General features: G+C 40.2%; 2 protein-coding genes across 3 annotated transcripts in view; both read right to left on the bottom strand.

Moving 5' to 3' along the window:
• Positions 1 to 9,002, bottom strand: part of SLC12A1 (solute carrier family 12 member 1) — a 47,256-nt gene extending 38,254 nt beyond the window's left edge. For both annotated transcript variants that reach the window (XM_064157646.1, XM_064157647.1), the window contains exons 1-3: positions 8,592 to 9,002; positions 3,789 to 3,923; positions 3,482 to 3,557 (exon numbers count right to left, since the gene is read on the bottom strand). In XM_064157646.1, coding sequence (XP_064013716.1) covers positions 3,482 to 3,557; positions 3,789 to 3,923; positions 8,592 to 9,002 — 622 coding nt within the window. The remainder of the gene's footprint in view (positions 1 to 3,481; positions 3,558 to 3,788; positions 3,924 to 8,591) is intronic.
• A 6,229-nt stretch (positions 9,003 to 15,231) lies between these two features.
• On the bottom strand, positions 15,232 to 20,757 carry CTXN2 (cortexin 2). Its single transcript, XM_064157655.1, has 2 exons — positions 20,261 to 20,757; positions 15,232 to 15,679 (listed from the first exon to the last, which is right to left on the bottom strand). Exon 2 carries the CDS (start codon positions 15,620 to 15,622, stop codon positions 15,377 to 15,379), a length of 246 nt encoding a protein of 81 aa, XP_064013725.1. The 5' UTR covers positions 15,623 to 15,679; positions 20,261 to 20,757; the 3' UTR covers positions 15,232 to 15,376.
• Between the last annotated feature and the right edge of the window lie 6,592 nt (positions 20,758 to 27,349).

The raw sequence follows: 27,349 nt of genomic DNA, 5'->3' as shown, positions 1-27,349 counted from the left end.
CATGGATTCTATTATGTTTTTTGGCACTACCAAGAAGAGTTTGGCTTTCTAGTTCCAAAATGCTTTCTTGTTTTAAGATGGGTGAAGAAATAATATGATGTTTCCCTCTCAACTTTATTGTTTCCATTCCTGTTTGTATCTAGAAGAGGATGAAAAATGGGAAGAAAGAAGGAGGAAAGGAGGGAAGGAAAGAAGGAGGGGGGAGGAAAAAAAAAGGAGAGAAGGTAAGAAACCCAAACCAATTAAGAGTTAGATGCCAAACATGACATCAATTCTTAGTTTTATTTGAACTTGCTAGCACTTATGCTGTCTTGTTCTGTATGGTGCATAAGTCTTCATTGTGGAACTGAAGATTTTACATTGCTTATAGCAAAGTTTATTGACCAGAACTCATCCAAATTGAAACTTGGATCCTACAACTGGCATCCAGCTAGATGTACTACAAACATATTGATTTATTTGCTGTGTTTTCCCCTTCTGGCTTCCAGACCAGATTCCTCACTTCATGCTGGATAGTTATAGACCTACAATCCCTGAATGACTGTTATTTGCTACTTTAAATTACAGTAATGTTATCACAGTCCTTTAAGATAGAGCAATATAATGTGTGAGATATAAATTAGCTGTAAAATAATGTAGGGTATTTAGAGCCCTTTGAGCCTCTAATAGCTCATGTTTATCCCATTGATTTATGAACCCTCACTGTAAGCAGTCTTGCACCTATTTTGTACACAAGTCCCTATCAAAAAAAGTCCAAATGGTCATTCCTTTTGGTCAACTACCGTTACACAGAAGGATATTGCTAAGCCATGCAAATATTATGTCTGAGAAGTGGCTGAATATGACTTAATCAGCTGTTGACTGTTAAGAGTCATGTGTCTCACTCAATTTAAGTAATTATTATAATCCTTTTTTCCCAGGATTTTCTATTACGTTTCACAATTCATGTTGCTAAGATATCTATGATAAATACAGTCAAATGTTTTGCTAATTCCAGGAATAGTATTTCCTTGGGAAGGCTTTAATGTTAACTAGAAAAGCCAACAACTTTATCATTTAAAAGAAGACTGCATAAAATAAAGCTACTCACCCAAAACATCATTGTAGTATAGTGTAATATAACATAATGGTAATGTCGGGTCAGACATTCAGTTAACGTAAGCTTTATGTTTTTCCCTACCTTTGACTAACCATTTCATGTATAGGTACAAATACTGACTTTGTACAGTCCCCAGATGTTGGACTAGGTTTTGGACTGGAACCTTGCCAGAACCATAGTGTCTCATTTTTACTAGCTGATGATAAACAAGCAGCCTTGTTGGAACATTATGTGGTTTTGCTGTGTAAGAGCTTTTGCCCAAGACAACCTATTGAGATATGGAAATGATTGGGCTTCTTTGGCCCTCTAATGATGGGAATATAAATAGTGCCCAGATGGTGGTTTAACTGATTCATTTGCTTTCCATGTTAGTAGCAATACCCAGTGAAATCCCTGAGCCTTGGTCATGATGAGCTTCCATCATCGGTCTCCTTAAGCAGCTTGGTGAGGGACTTAAAGCTCATTTCTTATAAGACACTCAGCAAATCCATTAAGAAATTATTCAAATAGAATTTGATGTCTCATTTTCAGAAGTAGAACTAACCTCCTTACAGAAGGCATGCAATTTTAAAAAGCAAGAGCAGAGCAATAAAACATAAGAAAGGAGAGTCAGCTTATCAATGACTTAAAATGGTAAAATGAAATGTGAAAGCAGAAAGGCTGTAACTGATGTTGGTGCAAATTAATGTTAAAACCTGATTAAAGTTTAGATTGAACACTAGGCATATGGCTGCTAAGTAAGTTGTTCTAAAATGAATTACTCTTGCCTATGGCTATTCTCACACCTCAAAACAAAGTAATACTTCTTGATGATCTCAATAAGTTACTAAACTGCCCTTAAAAACTAATTTTGCATGAAACCCTAGAGCAAAGTCTTGGCAATATTAAGATGCAGAATTTTCATGGCAAGGCATATACTTATGAGTGCCCTGGGCTGTATGCTCTCATTTGATATGCATCATAAAATCAGCAAGCACCCCTTTGTCAGGCACAGTGCTAGAGCTATGCGTGGAGCACTGCACAGGTTGTGAAGTTCTTCCGCTTAATTCTGGATCTTTGCTTGTTACAGTGATTTTTGTTTGGTTGTGGTTTTTTGGTTGGTTTGATTTGATTTGTGTTTTTTCTCTTTGTGTCTCTGAAATTTAGCTGGATTTTTTCCCTCTTAGTATGCATTTCATTTGTTTCTCTCTTTAAAAGCTCAGTCTTGCTCAAGTGAAACTTCTGTGAAGTTACTACATTTTGCTGGAAATTAGACTTCAGCCATGCAAAATTTTAGAGAGGTTTTTTTTCCAGTGTTTTTTTTCACTTCCATTTACAGGGAAGTGAGTGAAATTTATATGCAGTCTGAACTTGAGTACTGAGTTTTAACTGAGACCAGAAGAGTCGATACCCAGAGGCCAGAATTTTGGACTCATGTCTACTGAATATTTCCACTTTGTGGCAATCCAAACCAGAATAATTGCTATTCACCCTTTAGATTGATGTTTGTTTGTTTTTTTTATGACAGCTGGGTGTTAGTTAAAGATGAGGGCCCCATTATTCCAGATTGTATGATCATGAAACCCGGTGACACTGCCACCACAGTTCAGAGCAGCAGATTTAAAGAGGAAATTGTACCACGCAATTGTACCACACCACTGAGCTGCTGGTTGCTGGACATTCTTACAGTGTTGTGAGTACTTTCTTGATTTTATTGAGCATTCAACAGCATGCTGGATGGAGGCCTGGGGCCCAGTCTCCCAGGGACTGGGATCTGGGATTTTAATTAATTAAACTGCTTGATGAAGAAGCAAAGATATGACACCCAATGAGGTGTGCTTAGTTAATAGATGTGAAAGCTACAGCAGTTTTTAAAACTCAGTGTTTCATAGTACACTGGCATCCAGTGCTGTGCTATAGCTAAAAATAACAGAATCCTGATGAGATGAGACCTCCTTCCAGTTCTGTTTTCATCTTTGCAGAGAAGTGTGAAGAAGCGTTGTTTTTAATATGTAGATGACAAGGTTTGAGATTCACAGAGAAGCAAAGTGTGAACTCTTAAAGGTTAACTCTGCACACACATAATAGAAATTGGCCCAAGTCATGAAGTTTACATCTGTTGCAGGATCTAAATACAAATTTCACTATAGCTTAGAAATACTCCAATGTGATGATCATATGCATAGCTAACAGATCTATGCCTCTAAGCAGTAATTTGGCTGTGAGTCTGGAAAATTCCAACGGTTTGGAGGATTAACATCTTTTGCACTGACAAGCATTCAAAAACATTATTTAGTTCAATATGCAAATGCACATCTCAGATCTTATATTAATCATGCTCCTGTATAGTTTATTGTCTTTTTTCCTTTGGTTGTTGAAAATGATATTAAATAAGATACGTACCAATTCCTGCTTGACCTACAATCCAGGAAAGTCGGATGAAAAGCATCACACCCCAAATATTAAGCATGCATCTTACCTAGATTTTAAACAAAAAATGCTGCATTAGTGCCTTGTTGAAAGTGGTGCTAACAACCAGACAGGTAGTAGAGTGCATTTGCAGGGTTCTAAAAACCACCCCAAACATCTCCCTCAAATCATAGAATGAAAGCCACCTCCTTCTCTTACTTCTTAAAAGATGTTAGTGTTGTAGAACTTATCTTAAAGTTTATTTTATTGTTTTTTTTAGAAATGCAGCAAAGTTTCTCACCAGCACACCCTTCACCCATCCAAATTTGACAAATCCTGTCTTGTTTTCTTCTTCCTTACTGGCTGCTGTCTCATCTCCAGCGGTGCCTTCTCCATTAGCCACTCTCTCAACTGAGCCAGTGCTCACAACTATGTTCTGAAGGATCACACAGAAAACAAATACATTTTTATGCAAGCAGAGGAAACCTGGCTGCAACAGAGAGACATGGAATAAAGGAATTCCAAAGAAGATCAGATTTTACTGTCTCTGGGGTAGAGTGCAATATTCTGCTCACAACAGGTATAAGCAGGTGAGCTTGCTAAACAGAGAAAAGATGAAAGAATCACGTAAGCAGACTAAAAACATTATCTCATGCTAGATGATTTTTATTGTGAATGATATTCAGCATGTATGTTGTGCTGGTGTGTTAGTAGAGCATCTAACTTAATGAGGGTCTTATGATTGGCCTCTATGTGCTGCTGCAACAATTTATGACTAACGCTAAATGCAGAACCAGGAATAATTGCTCGCTAGTGAAAAGAGACCTAGCCGAGTGCTGCATGGCAAAGCTGTGTGGTGAGCTCAGAGGTTTTCTGTTGTTGCAGTAGAAAAGGAGTAACATGTTCAGGAATGCCAGTGAAATGTAGTAAATAATGCAGTAAATGGATCAGCTTTTCTATGGTTTAACCACCTCTGGTATAATCATAGTAGATAACATCAGGAGGTGCCATGTTGTGTAACCGGAATGAATAGCCCAGATTTTTGTATTGTCCACATCCAGTAACAAGCATAAACATGTATTTTATCTCTACACCTCTTCCACCCCAGAATATTTGAGGCAGTTTAGGATTATGCTATGTTTCTCGTGGCTTGAATAGGAATTAGTCATGGTGCTGAGGTTTATACTCATTGTCATTCCTCTATTGTTTCTCTTATTTAAAAAAAAAATGACAATCCTGTTTCGGTTTTTGGTTTAACAAAGAGCTGGTATTAGGTTAACTGTTGCCAGCTATTGTCTCAGTCCTCTGCAAAGGCTTTCAGAAAAGACCATGTGCCTTGCCACGATGTGGAAGAGAGGCAGCAACATGTGTCACTTCTGGAAAGGAATCAAGATGATTTTATGGTTTAGAGGGAGTTTGAGATATTTCCAGATTAACTAAGCAGGTCAAGGAGGGGAAACATCTGTGAGTCTGCTAAACATGTGAGGTTTTTTCCTCTTGCTTAAGCTTCAAAGCTATTTCTGTATTTTCACAGACTTAAGAAAACCCAGCAAACAAACAGCCCTAATGACCAACTGTGTATGATGCTTATGCCCATATTTGGACTCCACTCTTACTGAAGAACCCTCTAACCACTATGATTCAATATTGTAGAATGGCTTTGACATGGTAAATCCAGGATGGTGCTCACAAATGAGAAATAATCCATTTCAATGTGGGTTAAACTTGCTGCCCGTGGTGCTTTGGCCCCATGTGAAATGGGCATACAAGATCTACTGAAAGCCTGTGACTCTGAGCTTCAGTTTGACAGTTTGTACCCTAAAATAATAATGGCTGTGTTTGCTCAAATGACAGTAAATTGAAGTGAGTTAAGGAAGATTAGCAAAATAATGTGAAGGGTTATTTTCCACAGTACTCAGAATTTCAAAGGGGGAAAAAATCAACAGTTTAGTCTTTGTGCTTGAAACAAGTTGTTTCCTATGTACTTTGAATTAATATATGCTCTCAATGCCATTATCATAAATTATGGCCTTAAACTTTCCATAAATGCATTTTAAATTGGTGTGCTTTAGTGAATGATTGGTTATTTACCAAGCAGCTGTACCTGTGCTACTCATGCATTAAGGATGCAGAATAAGAAGTGACAGAACATTTTGAAAAACTAAAAAAAAAAAAAGTTAACTTTGTTTTTTCCACTAAACAAAAAATCCAACAAAACCAACCCTAATTATTTTCCTTTCCTTGTTTTGAAACAGTCTAGGCTTCATCTCTCCTGAGGCTAAAGATGATGAGCTCATCAAGTCTCTGTAACAAGTGTGAAGAACAGCCAAGATAAAGAAAGGTCAGATGATTTTCTTATGTAGAGTAAACATTAAGCCTAAGTAATTATCACCAGCCATCAGCTGTGAAATAGCACTTTTTTAGAGATTTAATTGGTGATTTCTGACTTAATGTGTGCAAAACCTGACATGTCGTGCTAAAAGATGACAAACATCTGACTCTGTCAGTGTGGGAATCAGATATTTGAAGTCCCTTTCATCCTGGCTTGTATTCTGACATTTTAAAAATTGCATATTAAAAAAGTGTATTAAATATTAATATTTATCTTCTGATGTAAAGCCCAGAATCAAAGCACAATGGAAATGCTTATGTGATGTTTAGTAATCTGCAGTCAAACATCTGTCACTTCTTATCTGAACCTGGTAATGGACTTTAACAGGACAAATGTTGACAACAATTTGAGTTTTAAAAAAGCCAGAGGTGATGGGTGTTAGATTGCCTTGCAATCTCATGAGGTAAGCCCAAATTTTAGTGTTAGAGAAATAAATCATCTTCTCCAGAACTGCCTTTGTTTAGGGCTTTTTTGCTATCTCTCTAACCCCTGTAGACACTCAATGTGGCATTTCATCTCCTCCTTAGTGGTAGCTAGAGAACCTACCACAGGCTGGGGCTGGTGGTTAGGCACCCCACCTAGCTGCTGTACTGCTTGTGCCTCCTGATAGAAGCTTGCCTTTTCATACCATCTCAATTCCTTTCCATACTAATCTACTGTTTGATGATCTCATGTTTGTTCATTCTTCAGAATAAACTCTGTAGACCAAGGTGATTTGTCCAAGGTCACAAAGTGAGTCCATGGGACTCAGGCAGGAGGCAGACAGGAATAGACTCCAACCATGCTAATGGCAGGTCATTTGTTCCAGTGCTGTGATTAGTGGCTCCCAGACCGGGCCTCCCACTCACATAAGGGCACAGTGGATTGCCAGTGTAGCAAAAATCCCATTACCTTTGACATTCACCTTCTTATACTGAGAGGTAATCAAATTCCTATTTCGGTTATCCTTCTATAAGATGGATACTGGAAAAGGTCTGGAAACTATCAAGCTAGATGTCAGTCTTTTCTCTTCCCCAGCAGTCCCTTCATTTGATTCTGGGAAGGAATCTGCTTTCATTTTAATCTTCTCTTAAAACATGCTAAACAAAATGATCTGATTTTATTTAAAGTAAGCAAACTGTTGAGAGATGCAACAGGAAAAAAACCCTCTGACTTTTCTGGTAATGGTCAAAACTGAAAATTCCTTAATAAAAAAGGTTTGATTTTAATCTGTAAGTAGAAGTATCCTGTGTCTCTCCTCTGCATTTTACAGAGAACTTGGTATTGTGGCTTAAAGGAGAAGAGTCTGATTTTACCAGAGTCAATAGAGTATCAGATTCCACTGTTTCACAGTAGTGAAAAAATAATTTAACTGTTACCAAGTGCTTAGTCTAGTTGTTCTTGTCCCCAGAAGCTCTCATTACAACTTACCAAGCTATTTATTGCATGGCAGTGATTTTTACACATAGGGAAATCAAGCCTTAAAAGGCCCAAACAGGTGAATAGATAGCAAAATTCACCTACCTGCCTAAGGCAGTAACATCCAAGTTAGTGAAAATCTGATATTTGGGACTTAATAATATCAACTTACCAAATTTTTCTTGTGGAAGTTTGGAGTGTGCAATCCCTCAAGGATACCTGACCAATGTATATTCTTCTGGTAGTCAGCCATAGAGAGTGACAAAAGTGAGGATTATCACCAAAAAGGGCATGGTTTGGTATTTCATTATTCATTTACCGTGGGGCACATGTGGGAAAAAAATGTAAGGGAGAAAATGGGAAGAGTCTGCTAGGGGGAACTTTTTTCCATAAAATCTGTTGGTCATATGTATTGATAGTAAACTCTTACACAGTGTTAACCAAAGGCAGGTCCACTCAGGAAGAGAAGAACTAGACATAGAAAATCTTGCAAAGGCCAGTTGCATCTGGTTCAGTAGTTCTCTTTGTAAGTGTGTTTTACGTGGACATAGTCCCATCCACTACATGAGCAAAGTCTAAACAGTTCTTCTGTGTGATAGATTAGGAGGAATTTAGCCAAATTGCTCCTCCTTAAGTGCTTTCTGTGTAGTAAATCAAGAGGTTCATATACATAGCAGCTTCATTGGTATAATGAGCATGAAAGCCTAAATCAATTCACCTGAAAACTTGACTGCTACCCCTCTTCTGAGCAGACAGGTTTAACTTCAGCGCCCTGAGTCTGGGTTCTCTCTTGCAGTTTGACTGGTTTGTTACAGCAATGAACAGGTAGTGCTTTCTTAGTGCTGATTAGTTGAAATTGCATTTATTACACAATATTTTTTATAATACTTGTATGTATAAAAACAAATACAACAGAGGAATCAGTGAAATGCAGTTAGGCATTGATGTTAGTTTGGAATTTAAGATGCGTCTGTTGTGCAGCATGGTTAACTTAAGAATTGATATGCATCATGTGCTAGCCTACCTCTGGAGTGAAACAGAAGAGATTCAGTAGGACTATCATTTTATGACAAGATTAAGCTATATTTTTCTGCTAATCAAGTACGTTGCTATCACCTTTCAATACAAATATTTGTTTTGAGCCAGGGTATAGGGGAGGAAAAAATACTGCAGCTACCAAAGGAAACACAGTGATTACTTGCACTTTTTCTCTTGGGCAAGGTTCATGAATTTAAGGACTTTCTCATATTAATAAACAGAATTAACAGCCTGGAAATGGAATAGGGAGAATTTGTATCTTTCCTCTCCACTTACCTTTGCCAGTTGTTCGTGAATTTCTAATAAGCTTGGTCTGTTGAGCTTATTCCCACTGACGCTGCCAGTGTTCCTATAATAATCAATTTTGGGAACTGGGTCCACTGTGTTATGGCCGAAAGTCTGTAGATAATACATTTTAGTGTGAGTATCGTAGGGATGTAAACTGGCTTCTGTTTTCTCCCCACTTTGAAGGAAATTGTCATATAATTCTCTTTTTCCTGGTCTGTAACTGATGCTCAGTCTGTTATGTGCTTCATCAGTAAAAGATGTTTCTTCATAATGGGGTGGGTCAGAGCCCACATCCTCTTGGGATGTTTCGGTGTGGTCTTGGCTTTCATTAATGATGTTGACTTGAAACCGGTTTGCATTTGGATCCAAGAACACATTCGGTGGATTGTTCATTGACATCTTCGGCGATGCTGCAGACTTAGATCAGTGAAGGGTTTAGTGTAGTTGCATACGAAATCTTTGTTCTCTGAGTAGCAAAGTTCTGAGAATTTTTTCTTGAAATCTCTAAGCAGTCTTCCTAACGTTGTCTGCTGGGCTTCTGCCATAAAAAAATATAAGGGAGCTATTAACTTGCATAGTTTGATACATTTTCTACCATAAACTCTGCCCTGCCTCACCAAGTAGCCATGAGACTGTCATCACGTGACTTGTGGAGCAGAAAAATAGTTGAGGCAGACTCAATTTGTGAGGATGCTTCCTCCTGTGAGATATGCACTCAACCCCTTGACCGAACTAGTGGTGACCTGGTGACCTAAGCTGCAAAGGGGCTAAGAACTCTTCTAGTTTCAGTCTGTCTTCTAGAAACCCACAAAAGAGCAAAGCAGCACAGTGACCATCAGTGCATATGAGCTTGGGACACAGTTTGTGTGATTAACACATGAATAGTGGCTTTTCCAAAACTCTTTTTCCAGGAAGAAAGTAAGTTGTGAGTGCAATGAGTGTCATGCATACCACTTCCATTGCATGTGATTTGACTACAAGCCACTTTATTCTGTGAATATGACAGCCTAAGTAACCCTTCTTTGAGCTCTGCTGGTTAAGCAACATGGCTACATGGCTGTGAATTCCACTTGAGCTGAAATGCCCCTCAAGATTGCTCCTTGAGGCAGAAACACATTTTACTAACAGCAGACCTTTGGTAAGTTACCAATCAATATCATGCATAACCTTGTAATATGGTAACTGAGTCTTGAAGACCTTGATTTGTGCCTTGGTACTTTTGAATCATTCAAAAGATGGTGCTGCACTGTAATACAGTGATCCTTGCCATCAAACTCTGGGAAGTCACACCTTTACAACATCACATTAAAGCCACTTTTGCTATTACTTTTGATGGTGATTCTTTAAGTGATCTAAATCACTCATTTGTGACAATGTGGCACAGTCAGCAGGATCCTAAATCAGGATGGGTGACATAAACTGGGCTTTGGACCAGATCCTAAGTCACTAAAATTGATTTTCAAATGTAATGTTCCTTTTAATAAGGCAGTGTTTGACTGAAGTCAGTGAAAGCACAAGCAGTATAAGCAAAGTGACACAAGATTCCATGAAGTCCATTTGCTGTTTATGTTCTACTTAAATATTATGATACCATGTGTATTTTCCCCATGTTCTTGAATTAAATAATCAGGAAAAGCTTGAATCAAATTTAGTTTTTTTTAACTATGGAAACCAGGCTTTGAGTTTTTAGTAGTTCCAGTATGGTGACAATTTATGACCAGGCAGTTAAGATACAGCAAATTGTTCATTTCTTATATGAATGAAATCAATGTAATATAGACAACTGAAACAGATCCAAAACCAGCATTGAGTTTCCTAAATTATAACAGAGGAAATAAACAGCTATGGTAAAATTAGTAATTATAGAGAGCTATTAATAGAAGTCCTAGACATTGTAAAGTCCATAGAATTTTACATTTAATTCTGCTGTTGGACACTCAAAACACCATTTAAAAATATTTCAAAGAAACAGCAAGTCATAGAATCATGCAGGTTAGAAGGAGTGTTGGGAGCTTATCTAATCCAGCTTCCCACTCAAAGCAGAGGGAGCACTGAGTGTAAATAAGATTACTTAGGACTGTTTACTAGTAGTATCAACATCTTCCAAGGACAGATTCCACAACCTGCCTTGCCAGCCTCTTCTAATCTTTATTGTCCTCAAAGTGTTGGTTGGTTGGTTGCTTTGTTGCTTTGGTTTTGTTCATTTTGTTTTTCCTGTATATCCAGCTGGAATCTTCTGTGTGTCAGTCTACTCTCACTTTCCTGCTATGCCCCCCTAGTAAAGAGCATGGTTCTGCCTTGTCACTAACCTACTCGTAAGTATCAAGAGGCTGCTTAGCTTCCCCTAATATCTTTCCTTTTCTGGTTAAACTCCCATTTCCTTGTGGGCCAGTGCTTCTAACCCTTAACATCTTAGTGGCCCTCCACCAGGCATAAGCTCACTGACATCTGTCTTGCATGGGCAGGGGGGACAGGTAGGCAGAAACTGGGTTCCAGGCACAGCCTGATGAGTGCTAAACAGAGAAGAATGATTGCTTTGCTTGATCTATTGGCTAGGGTCCTGTTAATACAGACCAGGGCATTGTTCACCTTCATTTCTCCCAAGCCTTGGTGCTGACTGCTCCATAGTCTGCTGCTCACCAGGCCCCTTCCAAAAGAGTTTCTCCCTGCCAGTGATGCTCCAGCCTGTACGGCGTACAGGTTTAGTCTGAGATACAGGATTTGATTTGTCCTTGCTGAATGTCATGATATTCCTTGCTGTCCCGTTTCTCCAGCCTGTCTGGGCACCTCTGAGTGGCAACCCATAGAAAGATGAACATATGATAGCTGCACAATATGCTTCCTACCTCCACTTTCCCATACTGATCACTTGAAAAACACAGGCAAGCAAACAAAAACCCCAAGAGCAAAAGGGATACTTACATTTAAGGACTTTAGTGGGTGTAAGACACTTGCAGCAATTTATAGGATTGCTCAGCTGGCCCTAAAAGGAGCTACTGAAACAAAGGCAATCCAAATGTCTTTAAATATACCTTTAGGTATGATAAGGGAGTGTGATTCTGTAGATCTGTATAATTCAGTAGGAATCGAGGTCTGTTTGAACTAAAACAGAGCATACTTAGCCACTGAAACTCTGCAAGTGCAGAACAAACCCAGAAAGTTTTAGAAACAAGTTCTATCTCTATAAGGGAATGTATGAAGTAACAATCTGGGTAAGTAAGCCCATTAGAGGCATTTTTCAAAGGCTGTGTGCTTTCACAAGAGGTTGGACTAGATGACCTCCAGAGATTTCTTTTTTTTCCAATTTAAATTTCCTAGTAATTTTTTTAAAATGCATTTGTCCTTTTGGCACTGAAAGATGAAATGCTGCATCAATATTTATACCTCAGCAATGTAAATGTTCTCCAAAAGCACATATCATTTAAAATATCATTTTAAGAACTGATAACCAAATGTTCTCCATCTTCAGGGTAAGCTATAGTTAAAACATATTTTCTCACTTCTTCCATCAGCTATAGATAATATTCTGCTGTCACCTCTCTGCTCTGATAACCACTTTATAATCCACTTTCATTTATATTGGTTTTTCAGCTTAATGTTTTGTAAGCCTTACAGCAACGCATTACATTAGTTTAGTTTAGTTTACTTTTACTGGGCTTGGATGATCAATATTATTATTACTGTTACTCATTTCTGATCACTGATAGTATTCTGCTTCTTTTAGTCTTTTACAGTTGTAAAGAAGTGTCTAATCTTCAGGCATGAAGGAGTAAGAACAAATCTTCTGTCATTAAGGTCAGTGAAATTAGGTTTCTTCCTTTCTCCACAACTGAATGAAATCCTGATTCGTTGATGGCAGTGAAACTTTTGCTACCAAGTAAAATGATTCTGTAATTTCACTGATTTATTTTCATAATACTGCTCTTTTGCTAGTAAAAGAAAAGTCTCTTACCTTTCTGCTGTTCTTGAAAACAATACTTTGATTTTCACAGTGTATTTCCAGAGGACTCTCAACTATTATTTGCCATTGATTTTGTGTTTAGTATTCTAGCATTACCCACAAATAATCAAGTGCACCTTATTCAGGATAATTTAACTTACCATTCAATCCTATGTTTTTAGGGAAGGACAGTCTGCCTCTTTTATTCAAGCATATAGTGTGTCCCTCTCTTTAGGACATCACAGACTCTGCCCTATTGGCCAGATTTTTCTACTGCTTGATAGATGGAATAGACCATCCAATCCCTCTCTTTCAAAACATTTCTAGATGGTGATTTAGAGGCATTCTAGCTTGTTAATTATTAACTAGCAAATGCACCTATCCATTACAATTACTGGGTTTATGGTATTGCAGAATTTCTGGGAGGGGGGCTGAAAATACTTTTGTTATCTCCATTTCCCTCCCAGCTGTGCCTGATTCTGTGCACAGCCCACAAACCTCACTATTTTTCAGTTCTGCATATGTAATAATGGAAATAATGAGTTCAGGCTTCTGCTCAGTGTGTTTCATGTTAGAAGATAAACCATTGAAGTCAGCAGGATCCGTCATTGATGGGTCCCCTTGTCCCCAACGTGTGTTTTCCACCCATTTGCCTCTAACCCTGTTCTGAACTTTACTCTGTATATTTAAGGAAAACCTTTGGAAAATTGCATTCTGTGTGTTCTTTCTGGGAAGGCTATTTCTCTTGCCTTTGGAGGGTGTAAAGAAGGGTGAGCAGGAAATGGTGAAGTTTTATGAGCATAAGAAATTTAATAATTGCTTCCAGCAATAGATTGCATCAAGAAGAAAAGCAATAAAACAATATTAGGATTCTTTGGGCATGTTTGCTCTATATTTTGGAGATAACTGAACTATACTTAACTCAGATAACCTAAGTACCTCCAGCACTCTATCCTGACAGCACAGAGCTCAGCTGTGCTGATTAGGTGCATGTAAAAAGAATGGCAGTGTCAGGTGTCTGCATTGGATGATCCTATACAGCATTAACAGTGATTCAGTGCACTGATACCTGCCTTTGGTTTCTTGTATAAATTAACTGGGATAAGTGCAATATTCTGAACCTCTGAAGGTCTGGCATTTTTTCTTGTGCAGAACCTGATTCACAGAATTGTTCCTATTTTATCATTCTAATAGACCAGCGTGGGTCAGTGTTGGCTGTTCCTCTGTTCATCAAACAAGACATTCATGCCCTTCCTTGTACAATCAAGTATTTCACATTCCAAACAGCGCTGGATGTCTGCTGTTCTGCCCCTACCTCTGCCCAGTATATGGGGTGAAAGGGACACTGTGGTTTTCAGAATGCATGCAAAAGAAACCAACTGCTGGAACTGATCTTGTTGTCTTTGCTCCTCATTGCTCAGCAAAAGTGGCAGTGCTTCAAATTCTAATGTCGACCTTCTTAAAAATTGAGTTTTTCTCAAGTACTGTCACATTTGCTAAACAGCTGTGCATATGAAGGTGACCTTGACTCCTCAGATTTGAGTTTCTGCTTTCGCTCTCAGTTCTGCCTTGATAGAATCTCCTATGACCAATTCTTCAGCTTGACAGTCCAGATCATACACTATGTAGAGCTGTAGGAGCACAAACAGAACCACCTGTGGAAAGGAGATGGAGAGTATAGAGACCATCAGTCAGCTCAGAGCTGTGACAGCCATGCTGCATACCCATTTTTACCCAGCCCTTAAAAGGGATTATCTTGGTGTAATTGCTGCTGGGAGCTGTTAAGCAGACAGTTTAAGTTGCAGTTGAAACTGAATCATCATCTGTTACCATGTGGACTAAAAAAATGGCTTACCTTGACCAGTTCTGAAAGACTTTAGGATTACTTACTCAACATTCCCTTCTTCTCTTTTACTTAGCTTTTTTTTTTTAACAATATGGGAGACACTGGTGGGCTAGGACTGTGGTGGCATTGATTCATACTGGGGTTCTGGGCAGGTTGTGTGTTTTGTATTGCTGAATATTTGTAGAACCAAAACTTTACTCAATGATGCTTTTCCTTCTACTTTGTTTAACTTCTGCTTACTCTCTCTCTTGTTGTAGACGAGAAGGGAGACCTATCAAAAAATTACTGTCATATGAGCTACACACTGTGGAGGACCACACCAGGTGTCACACAGGTGAAACAACATACACTTTCCTTATAAGCATTCAATTACACAGCATCTGCTTTTCTTGGAAGGTGAGAGGTAAGTTATCTTTCCTGATAGTTCTTTATTATTGGCTTTATGTGGACTAACCCTTGTTCTTCATCTTAGCAACATGGACACACACCTCTTGCAGGCACCTCCTCTAAGCACAACCGTTTGCTGTCCACTTCTGTATTCTCAATATGCAAGCACAGTCTCTAGGCTTCAGAAAACTCTATCAGTGAACAGGGAAGGGACTTAACACTACAGTGTTCACCATTAATGAGCCTGTCTTTTGTCCTTTGCCTTTCTCTCCAGCCTGTCATGACATAATGGAAACAAGATCCTCCTCTGAAGAGGCAGTTATCATCTGATTCTTAAAACACTTTCTGGCCATGATAACTTTCTTAGTGACTTGTTTATTGTAGTATTTTTTTGCTGTGAACTGTTTCTTATCTGCCATTCCACTGTTCCTCAAATAAAAGCAACATGAAGTGCCTTTTGAATATGCAGCAAATATTTATTTGACAAAATGGATGCCACCAACATATCTCCAAAATGCAGGTATGTATAACAAATGTTGTAACAGTTGGTTTCCAAAATGAAATCAACATCAAGTTTAAGGCAGGATATTCTGTGAGTTTTCATGCAAGAGCATATTCAAATGTTCCTTTATCCAACCCCTCAACTTCGTCTTCCCACGTAGAAGAAGGCATACTGCTATAGGGGTCTAGCAAGATTTTGAAACACCTGATAATTAGAAGTCCCAGGAAAACACACAAAATCCCCACAAAGGCAAAGCCAGTTTTTTGCTCTAAAGTCAGAGAGAAAGCAGACATCTCGTTGACACTCATGCTGGCTGAAATGTTGCTGCAGTAATTACTGCTCATCGTTGGCCATCACATCCTGGTGCCTCGGTGGGATTTTCACCTCTCTCGCTTCTTTACCTGCATAGGAGAGTAGAACCAGTTTGGTTAGGTCTAAATGGGGTGTGTATACCTGAGCTGTAGTATATGAACATTTGGAATTGAAAAACAGCTTGGATTTTAGTAGTATCCTGTTGTTTATTCAAATTTATATTAATGTGATAAAGTTGCACCTTTCAGCCTCTACACACTATCCATTTACTGGCGTCTGTTCGGGGACAGCAAATTCACATTTTCCTGGCTTTCTGTCTCCTCAAAACAGAGCAATTTAAACACATAGCTGTGGCAAACAGTTTTGTCAGACTGGGCACCATCCTACACGTTCTGATTTGGCAATGCTGACCAAGGTCTCCACCTGGAGAAACCAGTATGTTTTCTGAAATGCCTTTACACCTCAGTCCTTGAGCTAGTTTAACTCACATTGACTGCAAAGGGATTTTCAGTCAAATAATATGGATTTTGCTTGTGTGATTTAGCTTATAAATTTAAATAAGTAGCTCAAGCTTGTAAAATAAAAAATTGTGCAATTTTAGTGAAGTCTTGGGCTCCATTTTCAGAAAAATGCTGTGTGTGTTTTGAGGTTGTAAGACAGTAATTAGTAAAATTGCCCCTCTACCTTCTTCTAATCATGTTCACTCTTGGGTATGTGGAAAAGATGGGTAGAAGGTAGGGGAAGAGGTAGCAGAAGTTAACTCCTTTCCCCTACATCTTGCTTTCATTTGTTTCTTCTCCTTGGTGTTCCCCATTAGATACATACATATCCTGACGTTCTTAGAGGCATACTAAGCACCAGGTCTAAACACACTTCTCAGAGAGCTCAGAGGAGTAATGCTAGTGCTTGTCCTGTGGAGACAGGATGCTTGCTCATCTTCACCCTGCCATTGCCACCAAAAGAGCTCTGTGTGTTTCCAGCCAGGAGAGACTTATTTTTGGCTTTTCAATGAGATCTTATGCATAGACCTTAGTCGGGAGGTGCTTTATTTTAGGGTTTCTATCAGACACTGAAATCACATCTTTCTTTTGTCTCTATAGACAGCAGGAGAATTGAAAGGATGGGACATCAGAAGTGCCAAAGGACAAAGGTATTTTTATTCTGAGGTTGGAGCTTGAGGGTTTCTGGCTCCTATTAACACCTATTTAACTAACACACCTCAGGGGGAAACGGAAATCCTAGTATCCATTTATTTTTTGGCAGAGTAATTAGGCCACTCAGAGCTCTGTGCTGCCATGACTACACTGCTTCAGCTACCTGGTGCTGCTACTCAGTGTAAAGAAAACTGCAGTATCTCTGTTCTGTACTGTAGTCATGGCTGAAAGTGGCCATAACCTGAGTCAGACTACAATTAGTAACAGAAAAAATGAAAATAAGATTTGGTATTTCTGAGGAGACAGAAATGTACAGAACTTTGATTTTGTTCAATGCCTTCTTCATTTCAGAGTTTGTGGGGTTTTTTAAGTATTATCCTAAAGAATGGCAATTTTAAAACAAGGATGAAAAGAGCAAGGCACTTTTTGCAGTAACTCCCAAAAGCAGACATTAAATAATATGTTTCCCTGTATTAGTCTTTACATACTTGCCAGAGTGTAAAAAGCAACATTCTATACAGCTGTGTATGACAGCCTTCTGTGTTCTGAATAGTATTCTGCTGGTTTAATTCCTATTATGTTGGAGAAAAGATCCAGATAGAGCCTATGGGAATTAGTAGTAATGTCAACAACAGTCAATATTTATATTCTGAAAATATATCATAGATAAATCCCACCTGCTGCATGGATTTTCATTGGGCATACTTCCAATTTTTCTATTAAGTTTGACCTTCTGTAAGGGGGGAAAAAATCACAGGAAGTTCAATATCACAAATTTATGTGAAAAATTAGTTGACTTGAACAGGAGCCAGTCAAGGAAAAAAAAAATAACCTTTCAAAAGTCCTACAACACTGGGTAATAAAAATTCAATTGAAGTCTTGTACAGGAGAATGATATGTATACACTACCTGGGAAAGCCAGACCCAAACAGATGGGAACTTGAAAGATGTGGAGAGAAATTTTACAGACAGGCTGGCTATGCAGAACCTTGCATTTCAGCAGAGTCCAGGGAAGTATTTGTCTGAGGTAGTACTTCTTCACTGCAGAGAGTGATATGCCATGAATATGACTTCCAGTCTTACTAATTTTTCAGGTTACACTCTGGAATTAATGGGATTTGTTTGTACATTATGTGCTTGTCAGAAAACATTATAGGACAGATCTATGTGCAAAGCCTGATTGATGCTGAAACATGGAGAGGTAGGAGACTGATATCTCAGTCTTTATTTGACGAGAGTATGGCTGAACAGCTGCATGAGAAAACAGTGGGCATTTTGCTTGTGGATCAGTTGGTATGGGGAGACTGTAATATACACTCTTGTGCTCTTCTCTTCCCTGTCCTGAATTTCAGAAATTGCAATTGAAGCCTTAATGTTCACATAACATTTTGTTCTAATTATGTATTGCCAACTGTGGTAATAAGACTGACCTTGAGTGCTTTTTTATTGCTTCCACATTTCAGTGCTGCACACAGGTTAGATGTCCCCTCCCAGTCAGTCAGATATCCCCTCTTTAGCTCCAGTCTACGTGTCAAGTCATGAGTCAGAAGACTGAATACTAACTAATGTGTCCTGGATCCAAAAAACCTTGAAGATAACTTTCAGAGCAGTATGATAGGGACAGGCATTATATCAGAATCTGCAGAGTCATTTTGTAGGGGCCAGGCTCAGACTGATCTATCTCAACTTTTCTTTTTTTTTTTTTTTTTGTAGGTCAGGACTCTACTCATCATTTGAATCATTGCCCATATAAAAATACTGGCATAAAGAAAGGCTCCTTAATGTCCTGCTGTGAAATAAAAGGCCAGTGCAGGCCCTTGTACGGCAGAAAGAGGCAATTTGAGTCCTAGACAAAAAAGGAATGAGAAAAATGTTTAACACACAGACCACTGAGGTAAGGAGAAGGGATAAGTTGGGGCTGTTGGCTGCACCTATGGGGGATGAAGTGGAGCACCATGAGCACTAAGCATTCTGAGGCAGCTGGAAGAAAGATATTGATATTCCTATTCTAGCAGTGTCACCAGCCCAACTCTACGAGTATTTGGTGTGAAGATCCCAGCCCCAGGCCTTTTGATTGTTTGGGTGTAATTTTTTTTCAGACGTTGCTTTAACCCTCATGTTTTCAGAAATATTGAGATAAAGTAGTCAGTAAGTGTTAAATAAAGACTTCTTCAGTAATCTTCCTTGCAATTTGGGTTTCAGTCCTTCTGTCACAAAACTCCTGCAGGTTTGGGATCCTTTTGTTTGTGATTTTTTTTTTTTTAATTATTTTGTTTGGTTGTTTTGTTTTGTAATAGCTCAGTGTTGGAAACAAGCACCTTTTACGTCTGCTCAAGCTGGAAGCATTCCTCGTCTGGGCATGATTAAGCCTCAGGTGCCTCAAAATTCGCATCGTAAACGATAGTGTGTAACAAAATGGACTGTACCAGTGGCCATCTGTTCTCCCCTTGGATGTCTGCAGCCCAGCTGCTGGTTCATGGATCTGGTCATTCTGAAGGTACTTCAAATAGTTTCAGTCTTGGGTTTGTGTTTGAGTGACAGCAAACCTGATTTTAAAAGGTGTTGGCATGATTAGGGGTATAAACAGGCATCCTCTGGGAGTTTCAGAACCATCTCATTTACACCTAACTGGTCAAGGAAACTGAACTGTATTCCAGGAACGTTATTATGTAAATTTGGTGTAGGAGGTGGTAGGGTGAAATCCTTAGCAATAGCCAAGTCCTAATGAGATAGAAACATTATTCTGAAAAGGGTCCAAGTTATCCAAGTTAACAACGCATGGCAAAAATTGTTGCACTAACGTCTCGGTGACCACACAGCCGACCTGTAAAGCTCATGTGCACACTGCAAGCCTCTGTTCTCTAAATTGCTGGGGAGAAGACTTGTCTCTTCGGGGTAAGGTTTCTAAGACAACACAGAGGTGTGAGCTAGGAAGGCCAGGATATGGATGTCCAGCAAATGAAGGCATGGCTTACTGTTCTTCAAGGAGAGAAAAGCGCCACCAAAACAGGCAGGTTTCGCAGCAAGGTAACTCAGGGTGGAGGCAACAATTTCCTTCCACAAACGGCATTCCCTTGCAAAGGAGCAGCAGCCAGGCGCTGGCACTTCCAGCCTTCAGACAAGCAATGCAGTAAAATACACACTGGACAAGCGCTCCAGTGCTGAGAATTCGTAGCTGTGGTCTAGATTCGGGTAATACACAGTGGCACAGCAATATAGCGGTCACTAGCAACATCCGTAACTTGTGAGCCTGGAGAAGCGCTTCTGTTTCCGCGGGGATGGCGGTTGCGAGGCACCGAGCACCTGCAGAGCAATTGTTGCTGCAGGGCTGGAAACACAGCCCGCAGTGCTACCGGCCCCGCTTCCCTGCGAGAGTACCTTTCTGCGTTTACCCTCTCTCTGCCTTCGTCCCTTCTCCCGCTGACCCCGCGCCCAGCTGTGTGCCTCCTGCCCGTCCGGGCAGTGTCGCAAGGTCAGGCCCCCCTCCCGGCCCGCCGCGCTCCCCGGGCTACGAACCATTCTCCTCCGCGTTGCCCATGGTGGCGGAGTGCGGACCTTTCCGCGGCTCCGGGCCCGCTTCTCCGCCTCTCCGGGTTCGCCCGAGCTGGAGCCCCGACGGCTTGCCCGGCTGCGGTCCCGGGCGGCGGGGGTTGCTCGCCCGGGCTTCGCTCGCCGCCTGGCGATGTGACCCCTCCAGGAGATGCTCAAACCGCCCTCATTAAAAAATTAAACACGGCCTCTCTTGCTGCCGCCTCCTCCTCCCCTCCCGCCCCTTTCCACCGCTCCAGCCGCGCTCCTCTCAGCCCCCCTGCGCGCAGATTAAACCGCGCAGCGTAGAAACTTCCTGCAAAACAGTACGTGCGGCGCATCGGTAAGGGCCGGCCGCGGGGAGCTTCCCCCTCCCGCTCCCCCGCCGGCCAGACCGGGTGCCGGGGCGGCAGAGGCAGGCTGGTAGCCGCGGGAGGGGCTGCCGCCCTCCTGGAGCCAGCCGCCAAGGAGCGGGACCTGTGGAGCCCCGCTCTGTGTAGCGGGGCCGTTCCGCTCGCCGAGAAACGGGCAGCGTGCAGTCAGCGAGCACAATTTTACACTGATGCTGAGCTGCTTTGCATGCTGAGCTAAAAGCCTCTTAGGTTGCACCTGCGGCGTGGCCTCGGTTCCTCCGGCAGCTTTAATAGTAACGAAGATTAAAGCGTAGAAGGAGCGGTGATACGGGTGGGAGCTGCTGTTGCTGCTGCAGAAGCCAGATCTCACTTGTACGCTTTCACTAGCTTTGTTTACCTGATCATGGCTGTGTACTTGAGATTGAGAGGCTTCCGTTTGCCACAACAGCAGGTGTTTAAGGTGGATAAGGAAAGAGGATTTCTTTTTCCCAAAGCTGTCTCCGTATACTGCACTAATAAACGGCAAATCTGTTTTAAATTATAGTAATTCCGTATTTGTATATCACCTTGGTGAATGCACCCCATCAGGGATGTGCATGGGTCAGTGTAATGGGACTGTGTCATCACAGTCGTATGCGTCATGACATTGCTGAAGCTTACTATAGAGCTAGAAGTAGAATTTGTTCTGTAGAAAATAATTTAACAACTCCATGTTTCTTGTGGAGTGCAGTAACACCATGACAGGTTAAACCTGTCAATGTCTAATGCAAGATGGGAAAAGGGGTTTGCCTCTCATTTTAGTATGTGATTCTTCTGCTGTGCCTGCAATGGGCTTCTAAGATTAGGATAATCTCCTGCTAGTAGAACTAATGGTTAAACTCATGGTTAACTATGTGCTCACTAATGGTTATTAGTTTGATCTTCTAATGTTGCAGCATCAGTCATGTAGTAAACAATGTGTGTTGCTGAAATTATAGATCAAGCTAATTTTGAAGTGCTTCTCATATTTAAAGATCCATGAAGACTTTATAAATAGATTGTTTTAAATAGTATAAGATTCTGCTTTCAGAATATGTATACAAGGAGCTTCTTCTGTTCCCAAGGAGCTCTAGTTTTCTTTTTTAGCCTTGCCCCTGATTTATTTGAGGCCTCATGAAGGTCTCTTCCTAGAAGGTAACAGTAATAGTTCGGGATTTTGGGATTAACAAACACACAAGGCTCATAATTCCATGATGCCCCCTCAACCCAGCACAACTGTTTTGGACAGTGACATAAATTGAGGCTTTGTAGTTGGAGAACCTTACTGTAAGTCTTGGTAGTAGAATGAGGGGCAGTATTGACAGCAGAAATACATCATCTCTGATGGGTGCACCTTTGCTTTTCATGTCAGATTTTACATACAAATGCTGAGTCTTTCACTACCATTTTTCCTGCAAAAGATTTTCTTTCTCCTTATAGATACACTTTCTTTTCCTCTCATTGTTCTTGTAGAAGTGGATATTAAGAGATTTTTTTTTAACTGAAATACATCTTCTACTATGGCATGGTAGTGGCTGCTGAAATCATATGATTATTTCTACAAATCAGACACTCACGTTTGATTTTAAAGACTACTTTTGGGTTTATGTATTGGAGATCCAATTTTCATGGACATGAAACTGGAGAAGAAAGTGGCAGCCAGCAACAGGGAATGAGTCCCCTTCTTCAGCTACATGTTGTCAGCAGACAAGTAACACTGTTTCTGTACAAGATGTTCTATTCTAAAACGGAAAAATGGTGGAATGGAGATCTCCTCTTGTATTTAATTGTTTTTTTGACTTGGTAGTTACCAGTTTTGCTCTTGCACAGGAACAGTGATGTTTTTGTAAGGCAAGTGGGGATAGCACTGTGTGTGTGACTATTCTGGATTCATGGACAAATGCAATGTTCACTGCTCTTTGCTTTCCGTTTGTCAGGCTCCAAGTTCTTTGTATTCAGCAGAACAGTAGCTATTATTTTCATCTGACTTCAATCCTATTTGCAGTGGATCTGATCCTTATTTTAGGAAGTGGTTTGAATTCTGAAAGAAGAGCCCTTTTAAAGAGAGGTGTTGTAATCACCTAGTAATTTGGTGCCTTGAGCTTGCTAATTCAGATGGCCTAATTTAAGATTGGGTGAGGCACCTGAAAACAAGTGGGTGACAATGAGTGAAATGCAGCAGGGGTCCCCTAGAGCTATTAGCTGGCTCATACTTTCTGAGGTTTAAGAATCATTTGAAAGGTATGAGTATCAAGAATATGTAACTATTTGGAAGGATAAATAATTCCACTGTAACTTGCTTTTCAGTTTAGCTTTTAACAGCTGTGTCAGTGTTGCTTTACAAGCAAACAAACTCCCTCGACTTGCTAGAAATTTAAATGGGCTGATGAGGGTAGAGTCAGTGAAGAACATTGTGCACAGAAGAAAAAGATCAGGTTGAAACTGCCCACCTAAGCAAATTTTAGCAAGTCTAAGCAAGTCTATGAGAAGGCAATAGTATATGGGAGGGTGTGGGGGTTTAAAAGCAGTAATAAAAGGGCACAATGGAAGAAGGAGGATTACATATTAATGTATATATTGATCCGAGTTGCAAGTAGGAATTATTTTATGTAATTTAATTCAGAGTACTTAACATTTTAAAAAGGATAAACATCTCTGTTCTATGATGGCTTTCTTTTCTGTAGTCTTAAAAGGTCTGAATCTCTCTTTGTGCTTATCCAAAGGCCATGTTTTTACTAGGTATTGATTTCACCAGTGTCTTAAACATGTGGTCTACAGTCCTGGGGATGCTGAGGGTACTCTTCTGATGACTGCCAGGAATAAGGTAGCAAAACAAGTTCTACAGAACAGTCTCCCTATATATAGGAGTATCTGAATAGGACCACTCATAAAATAGGTAAAGCTTAAAGGTTCAGAAACTGAGGACGGTAGAAAGTCATGACTTTACAGCATCAGTGTTAGTGCGGGGGAAGGTGTAAGAATGCGTGCCTACCATGAAACTCAACACTGCCACCTGGTGTGAGTGGAACAGGAGAGTTGGTCATGAGGAGGGCAAATGTTCCTGGGTAGGTTCCCAGCCCATCCACCTCGTGGTTGTGCAGCTCTTGACCAGCTGGGAGAGGACAAAGGGCTTCTAAGGCCTTAAATGGGATGGGTCTCTTTATAGCTACAGAAGGTAGGTGTTTATTGCCTCACTGTGAAAGGGGAGGTGATGGCTATGTTAGGGGCCCTCAGCCTTTCGTCGAGGACAGTGTGTTGTGGAAGGAAGGACAAAGTGCAAGCAAATTGCTCAGTTTTTTTCTTTTGTAACTTCATCAGCAAGAGCAATGATTCAAGGGAAGAGAGGGCAATGCTTCAATATAGGACCAGTAGAAATGCTACCAAAAGTCTGGTGTTATGCAGCTCTTTAGGGGTAAAAAAAACCCAACACTGTAAGTTTTAGGCCCTTAAACTTTGGTCAAGAGTTGCATAACTCTGGGAAAAAAATAATATGGTAATTAGAGAGATTTAAGCCTTCAGCAGGGGAAGGGGTTAGATCCCTGCAGATCAAGTGGAGCAGGTGTCTTGTGTGACTGATCCCACACTGCAGGTGTAGGATGCTGCAGAGTTTTTCTGGCTATAAATATACAGTGAGAACAAAAGCCTCAGCACAGTTCATGGTTGCATTGCTGTAGCAGGTATCTGTATAGATTTTTTTATCTGAGAGGGACGGTTGATGGCTGAGCCAATTAGTGCTGTTGAAGGCTTGTTCGGGGTGGGGGAAGAAGAAAAAGGAAGAGAAGGCAAAGTAGAAGGGCCCTGGAAGAGCTGGCAGCAGTGATCGGCACGGCGGGTGCAGGTCTCAAAGTCCCTGCACTTGGTGGGCTCCGTCTGCGACATGGCTGTGCTCTGCTGCTGCAAGTCTGGAAGGGGACTGCTGGTCCAGACTGCTGTGCTTAAGAGGCTGCCCTTCTGAAATGTGAAATGTTTTGGCTTCTACAGTTAAAAAAACAACACCACGTTTCTCAGACCGGAAAGATGGTGATCAATTGTAACGAGAGCATTTGGGCAGGATAACACTTGCTTTACTTCAGGTATGCTACAGCTATTCAGAAGAGGGTATCAGTTGCAGAATAGGGTTAATACTTTACAGTGCAAAGTAAAGCAGTGTAGGTTGGGTGCAGCGCTAGGCATTGCAGACTCGTTGGCAACACTTGTGTCTGTGAAAAAAAGGAATAAGCTGCAAAAGTCAAATTATTTACAAAACAAATCTGTTGTTAAAGCAATTCTGCTCCAGCTGCACCCAGGGCTTTCTGGAGAAGGGATAGGGTCTAGAAAATGCTAAGCATATTTAGATACTATGGCAAACAAAATAGCAATACATGCAGTATATCCACCATATCAGTCTTCATACAGGTGAGAAGAACTCCTGACTGAAATCAGACATTTATCAAAACAAAACAAAGCATCCAAAAAGGTCAATGGATTTAAAACATATGGCTTAAAAGCCCTATTCTCTCAAGTTCCACACAAACTGACTTTTAGGAAGATAGAACTTTTTCACAAGTCCTCATCAATGAAAGTGCTAGCAAGCTGCTTTTGATCATAATTTGACTGGAAACAAAATTAAAAACCCGGTATTGAGATAAAGACCAATTAAAATGATGCTTTCTAAAAGGATGGTGATAGATGTTTGGTCATTAGCAAGTTGAGAGCAATGACTTAACATCAGTGATGGTTTGAGACTTGAATTTATCACAGAGTTGCTACATTGAAAGGAATGCTGATAGTTAGAGCAGATGTAATCATTTCAGCTCCATAACTACTACTTGTACAAGAGACTTCTAAGAGTAGTTCCTTTGCAGTTGCTTATATTTGCAGATATGTGCAAGGACACTGATGCTATTCTGCTGTCCTCAACTACCTTTGTAATGTGGTGCTATCAACTCTGCTTTGCCAGGAATATACAGCTATAACACCACCACCCTACCAATAACTGAGAGGCACTGTTTACTTCAGGGCATGACAAGTGAAATTTGATAGGACATTAAGAACACTTTTAATGGTCTTGTACTAAATGAGGGATCTCCTTGTGACAAGAACATTCCTCAGAGACCACATCTGTCTCTTGTAAGGACATGAACAGAGGTGGAAGAGATCTTGGAAGGCTGCATATCAAAATATAATTAAAAAATGTTCTTGGGAGGGATTTGGTAGTGTGAGAATTTCTCAGCACACTTACAAGCAGAGAAGGATGCTGCTTTCCCTTTCTTCCACTTACTGTGTAAACAGATTAAAAAATATTTTTATTTCAATTGTTTTATAATCAGAAATCTTCCTATGGAAAAACTTAGTATTATTTTCAACACAGTTTTGTAGACCATGGAAATCCTACTTTTTAATCCCAATCCACTCGTGAACTCCCTAACAGCTCGTTATGGCATTGTTCTCCTGTTTTAATTATTGTTCTTTGAAAACACAAATACTGAGGAAAAGATGCAAGACTCCCATAAAAATCCTGAAATAGGCAATTGAGGTAAACAAAGATGCTATAAATAGGAGCTGTGGTGCAAGAGGGACAGGACAAAGCTTGTGGCACTCCAGGCTTTAAGCAAAATTATGCCCCTGTGCAGCTTTAGTACAGATACCTCTACATTTACAGATGTGTTTGCATGGATTTCACCATATGTACAGTTGTCAGTATTTGTTGTAGAAATCATCGAGTGACAACTAATTTTACTAGTACAAAACTGTATGTATGACAGGCCAAAATGGCACACAAACTTAAGAAAGTAGCATTTGAAATAGCCTGTAGATTAATCAGAACAAATAGGCAGACTGTGTGTAAAAATGGCAATAATTTTTCCTATTACTGACATCTACAGGCCCATGGGCATAGGAATTCAGTGTCAGCTGCTTGGTATCCTGATGCTGGGTTAGGCAGTATGGGATTCCAATATGTGAGATGCGTGGTGCAAAGCACAGAGGTCTGATATCAAGATTTAGTAAGTCAAACATGAATTGCTTCCTTTCATCTTGTAAAAGCGAGAGCTGTAAAGTGTGATGACAGCAACTCCAAGTAAACATTAACTATTTAAGTGATGAATGTTATTGCAAATATCAAATTATGTATCTAATTGTTGTTAATGTGTGAACAGAATTACATGTCAGACATCTAGACATGCCTTTCTGCCTTCATCTGGGATGTGGGTTATTAGGGTGTTTCATAGCATCTTTGAGCTTTCTCCAAAAACTCAGGTGTTACCAGCCTTTAGTAATACAGTGATGAGAAGAGATGGACAAAAGAGAATGCCAGCAGCTCTTAAGGAGTTTACTTCCACATTTGTCCAGGTCAGTGATTTTTTAACTAGAAGCCACTGGTCTAAATTCACTGCAGAGGACTGAGTGATTTTCCTTATATAATAGGTGTTGATACATCATTTGATGTCCCCTTTAGATATATTTCCATATTTGTGGTTACTGTGATGATTAAACTTTGTCCATATGATAGAAATTCTTCATTTCTTTTGAGAGTATTGCTTGAAACCTACTTTCCCCTCAAGTGGTAGAGAGAAATTTGAATTGAAGCAGTCAAGGGAAGCTGAGACTAATATGTCGCAGATTCCACCTTGTAAGTGAATTAACTTCTTTCAGGATGAGTGGTAGGGAATGCAAATTGTATAATACTGTGCATGTGGCATGGACCTATATAATTTTGAAATTTTAT

This window comes from Pogoniulus pusillus, chromosome 17, assembly GCF_015220805.1.
Source record: "Pogoniulus pusillus isolate bPogPus1 chromosome 17, bPogPus1.pri, whole genome shotgun sequence".
In the NCBI taxonomy this organism is placed as follows: Eukaryota; Metazoa; Chordata; class Aves; order Piciformes; family Lybiidae; genus Pogoniulus; species Pogoniulus pusillus.
Note: the sequence above shows the minus strand (reverse complement) of the source record. Positions and strands in the feature narration are given on the sequence as shown.

What these genes read in the sequence shown, in the direction of transcription:
- CTXN2 (XM_064157655.1), bottom strand. Translation starts at nt 15,622, where the DNA reads ATGAGCAGTAATTACTGCAGCAACATTTCAGCCAGCATGAGTGTCAAC.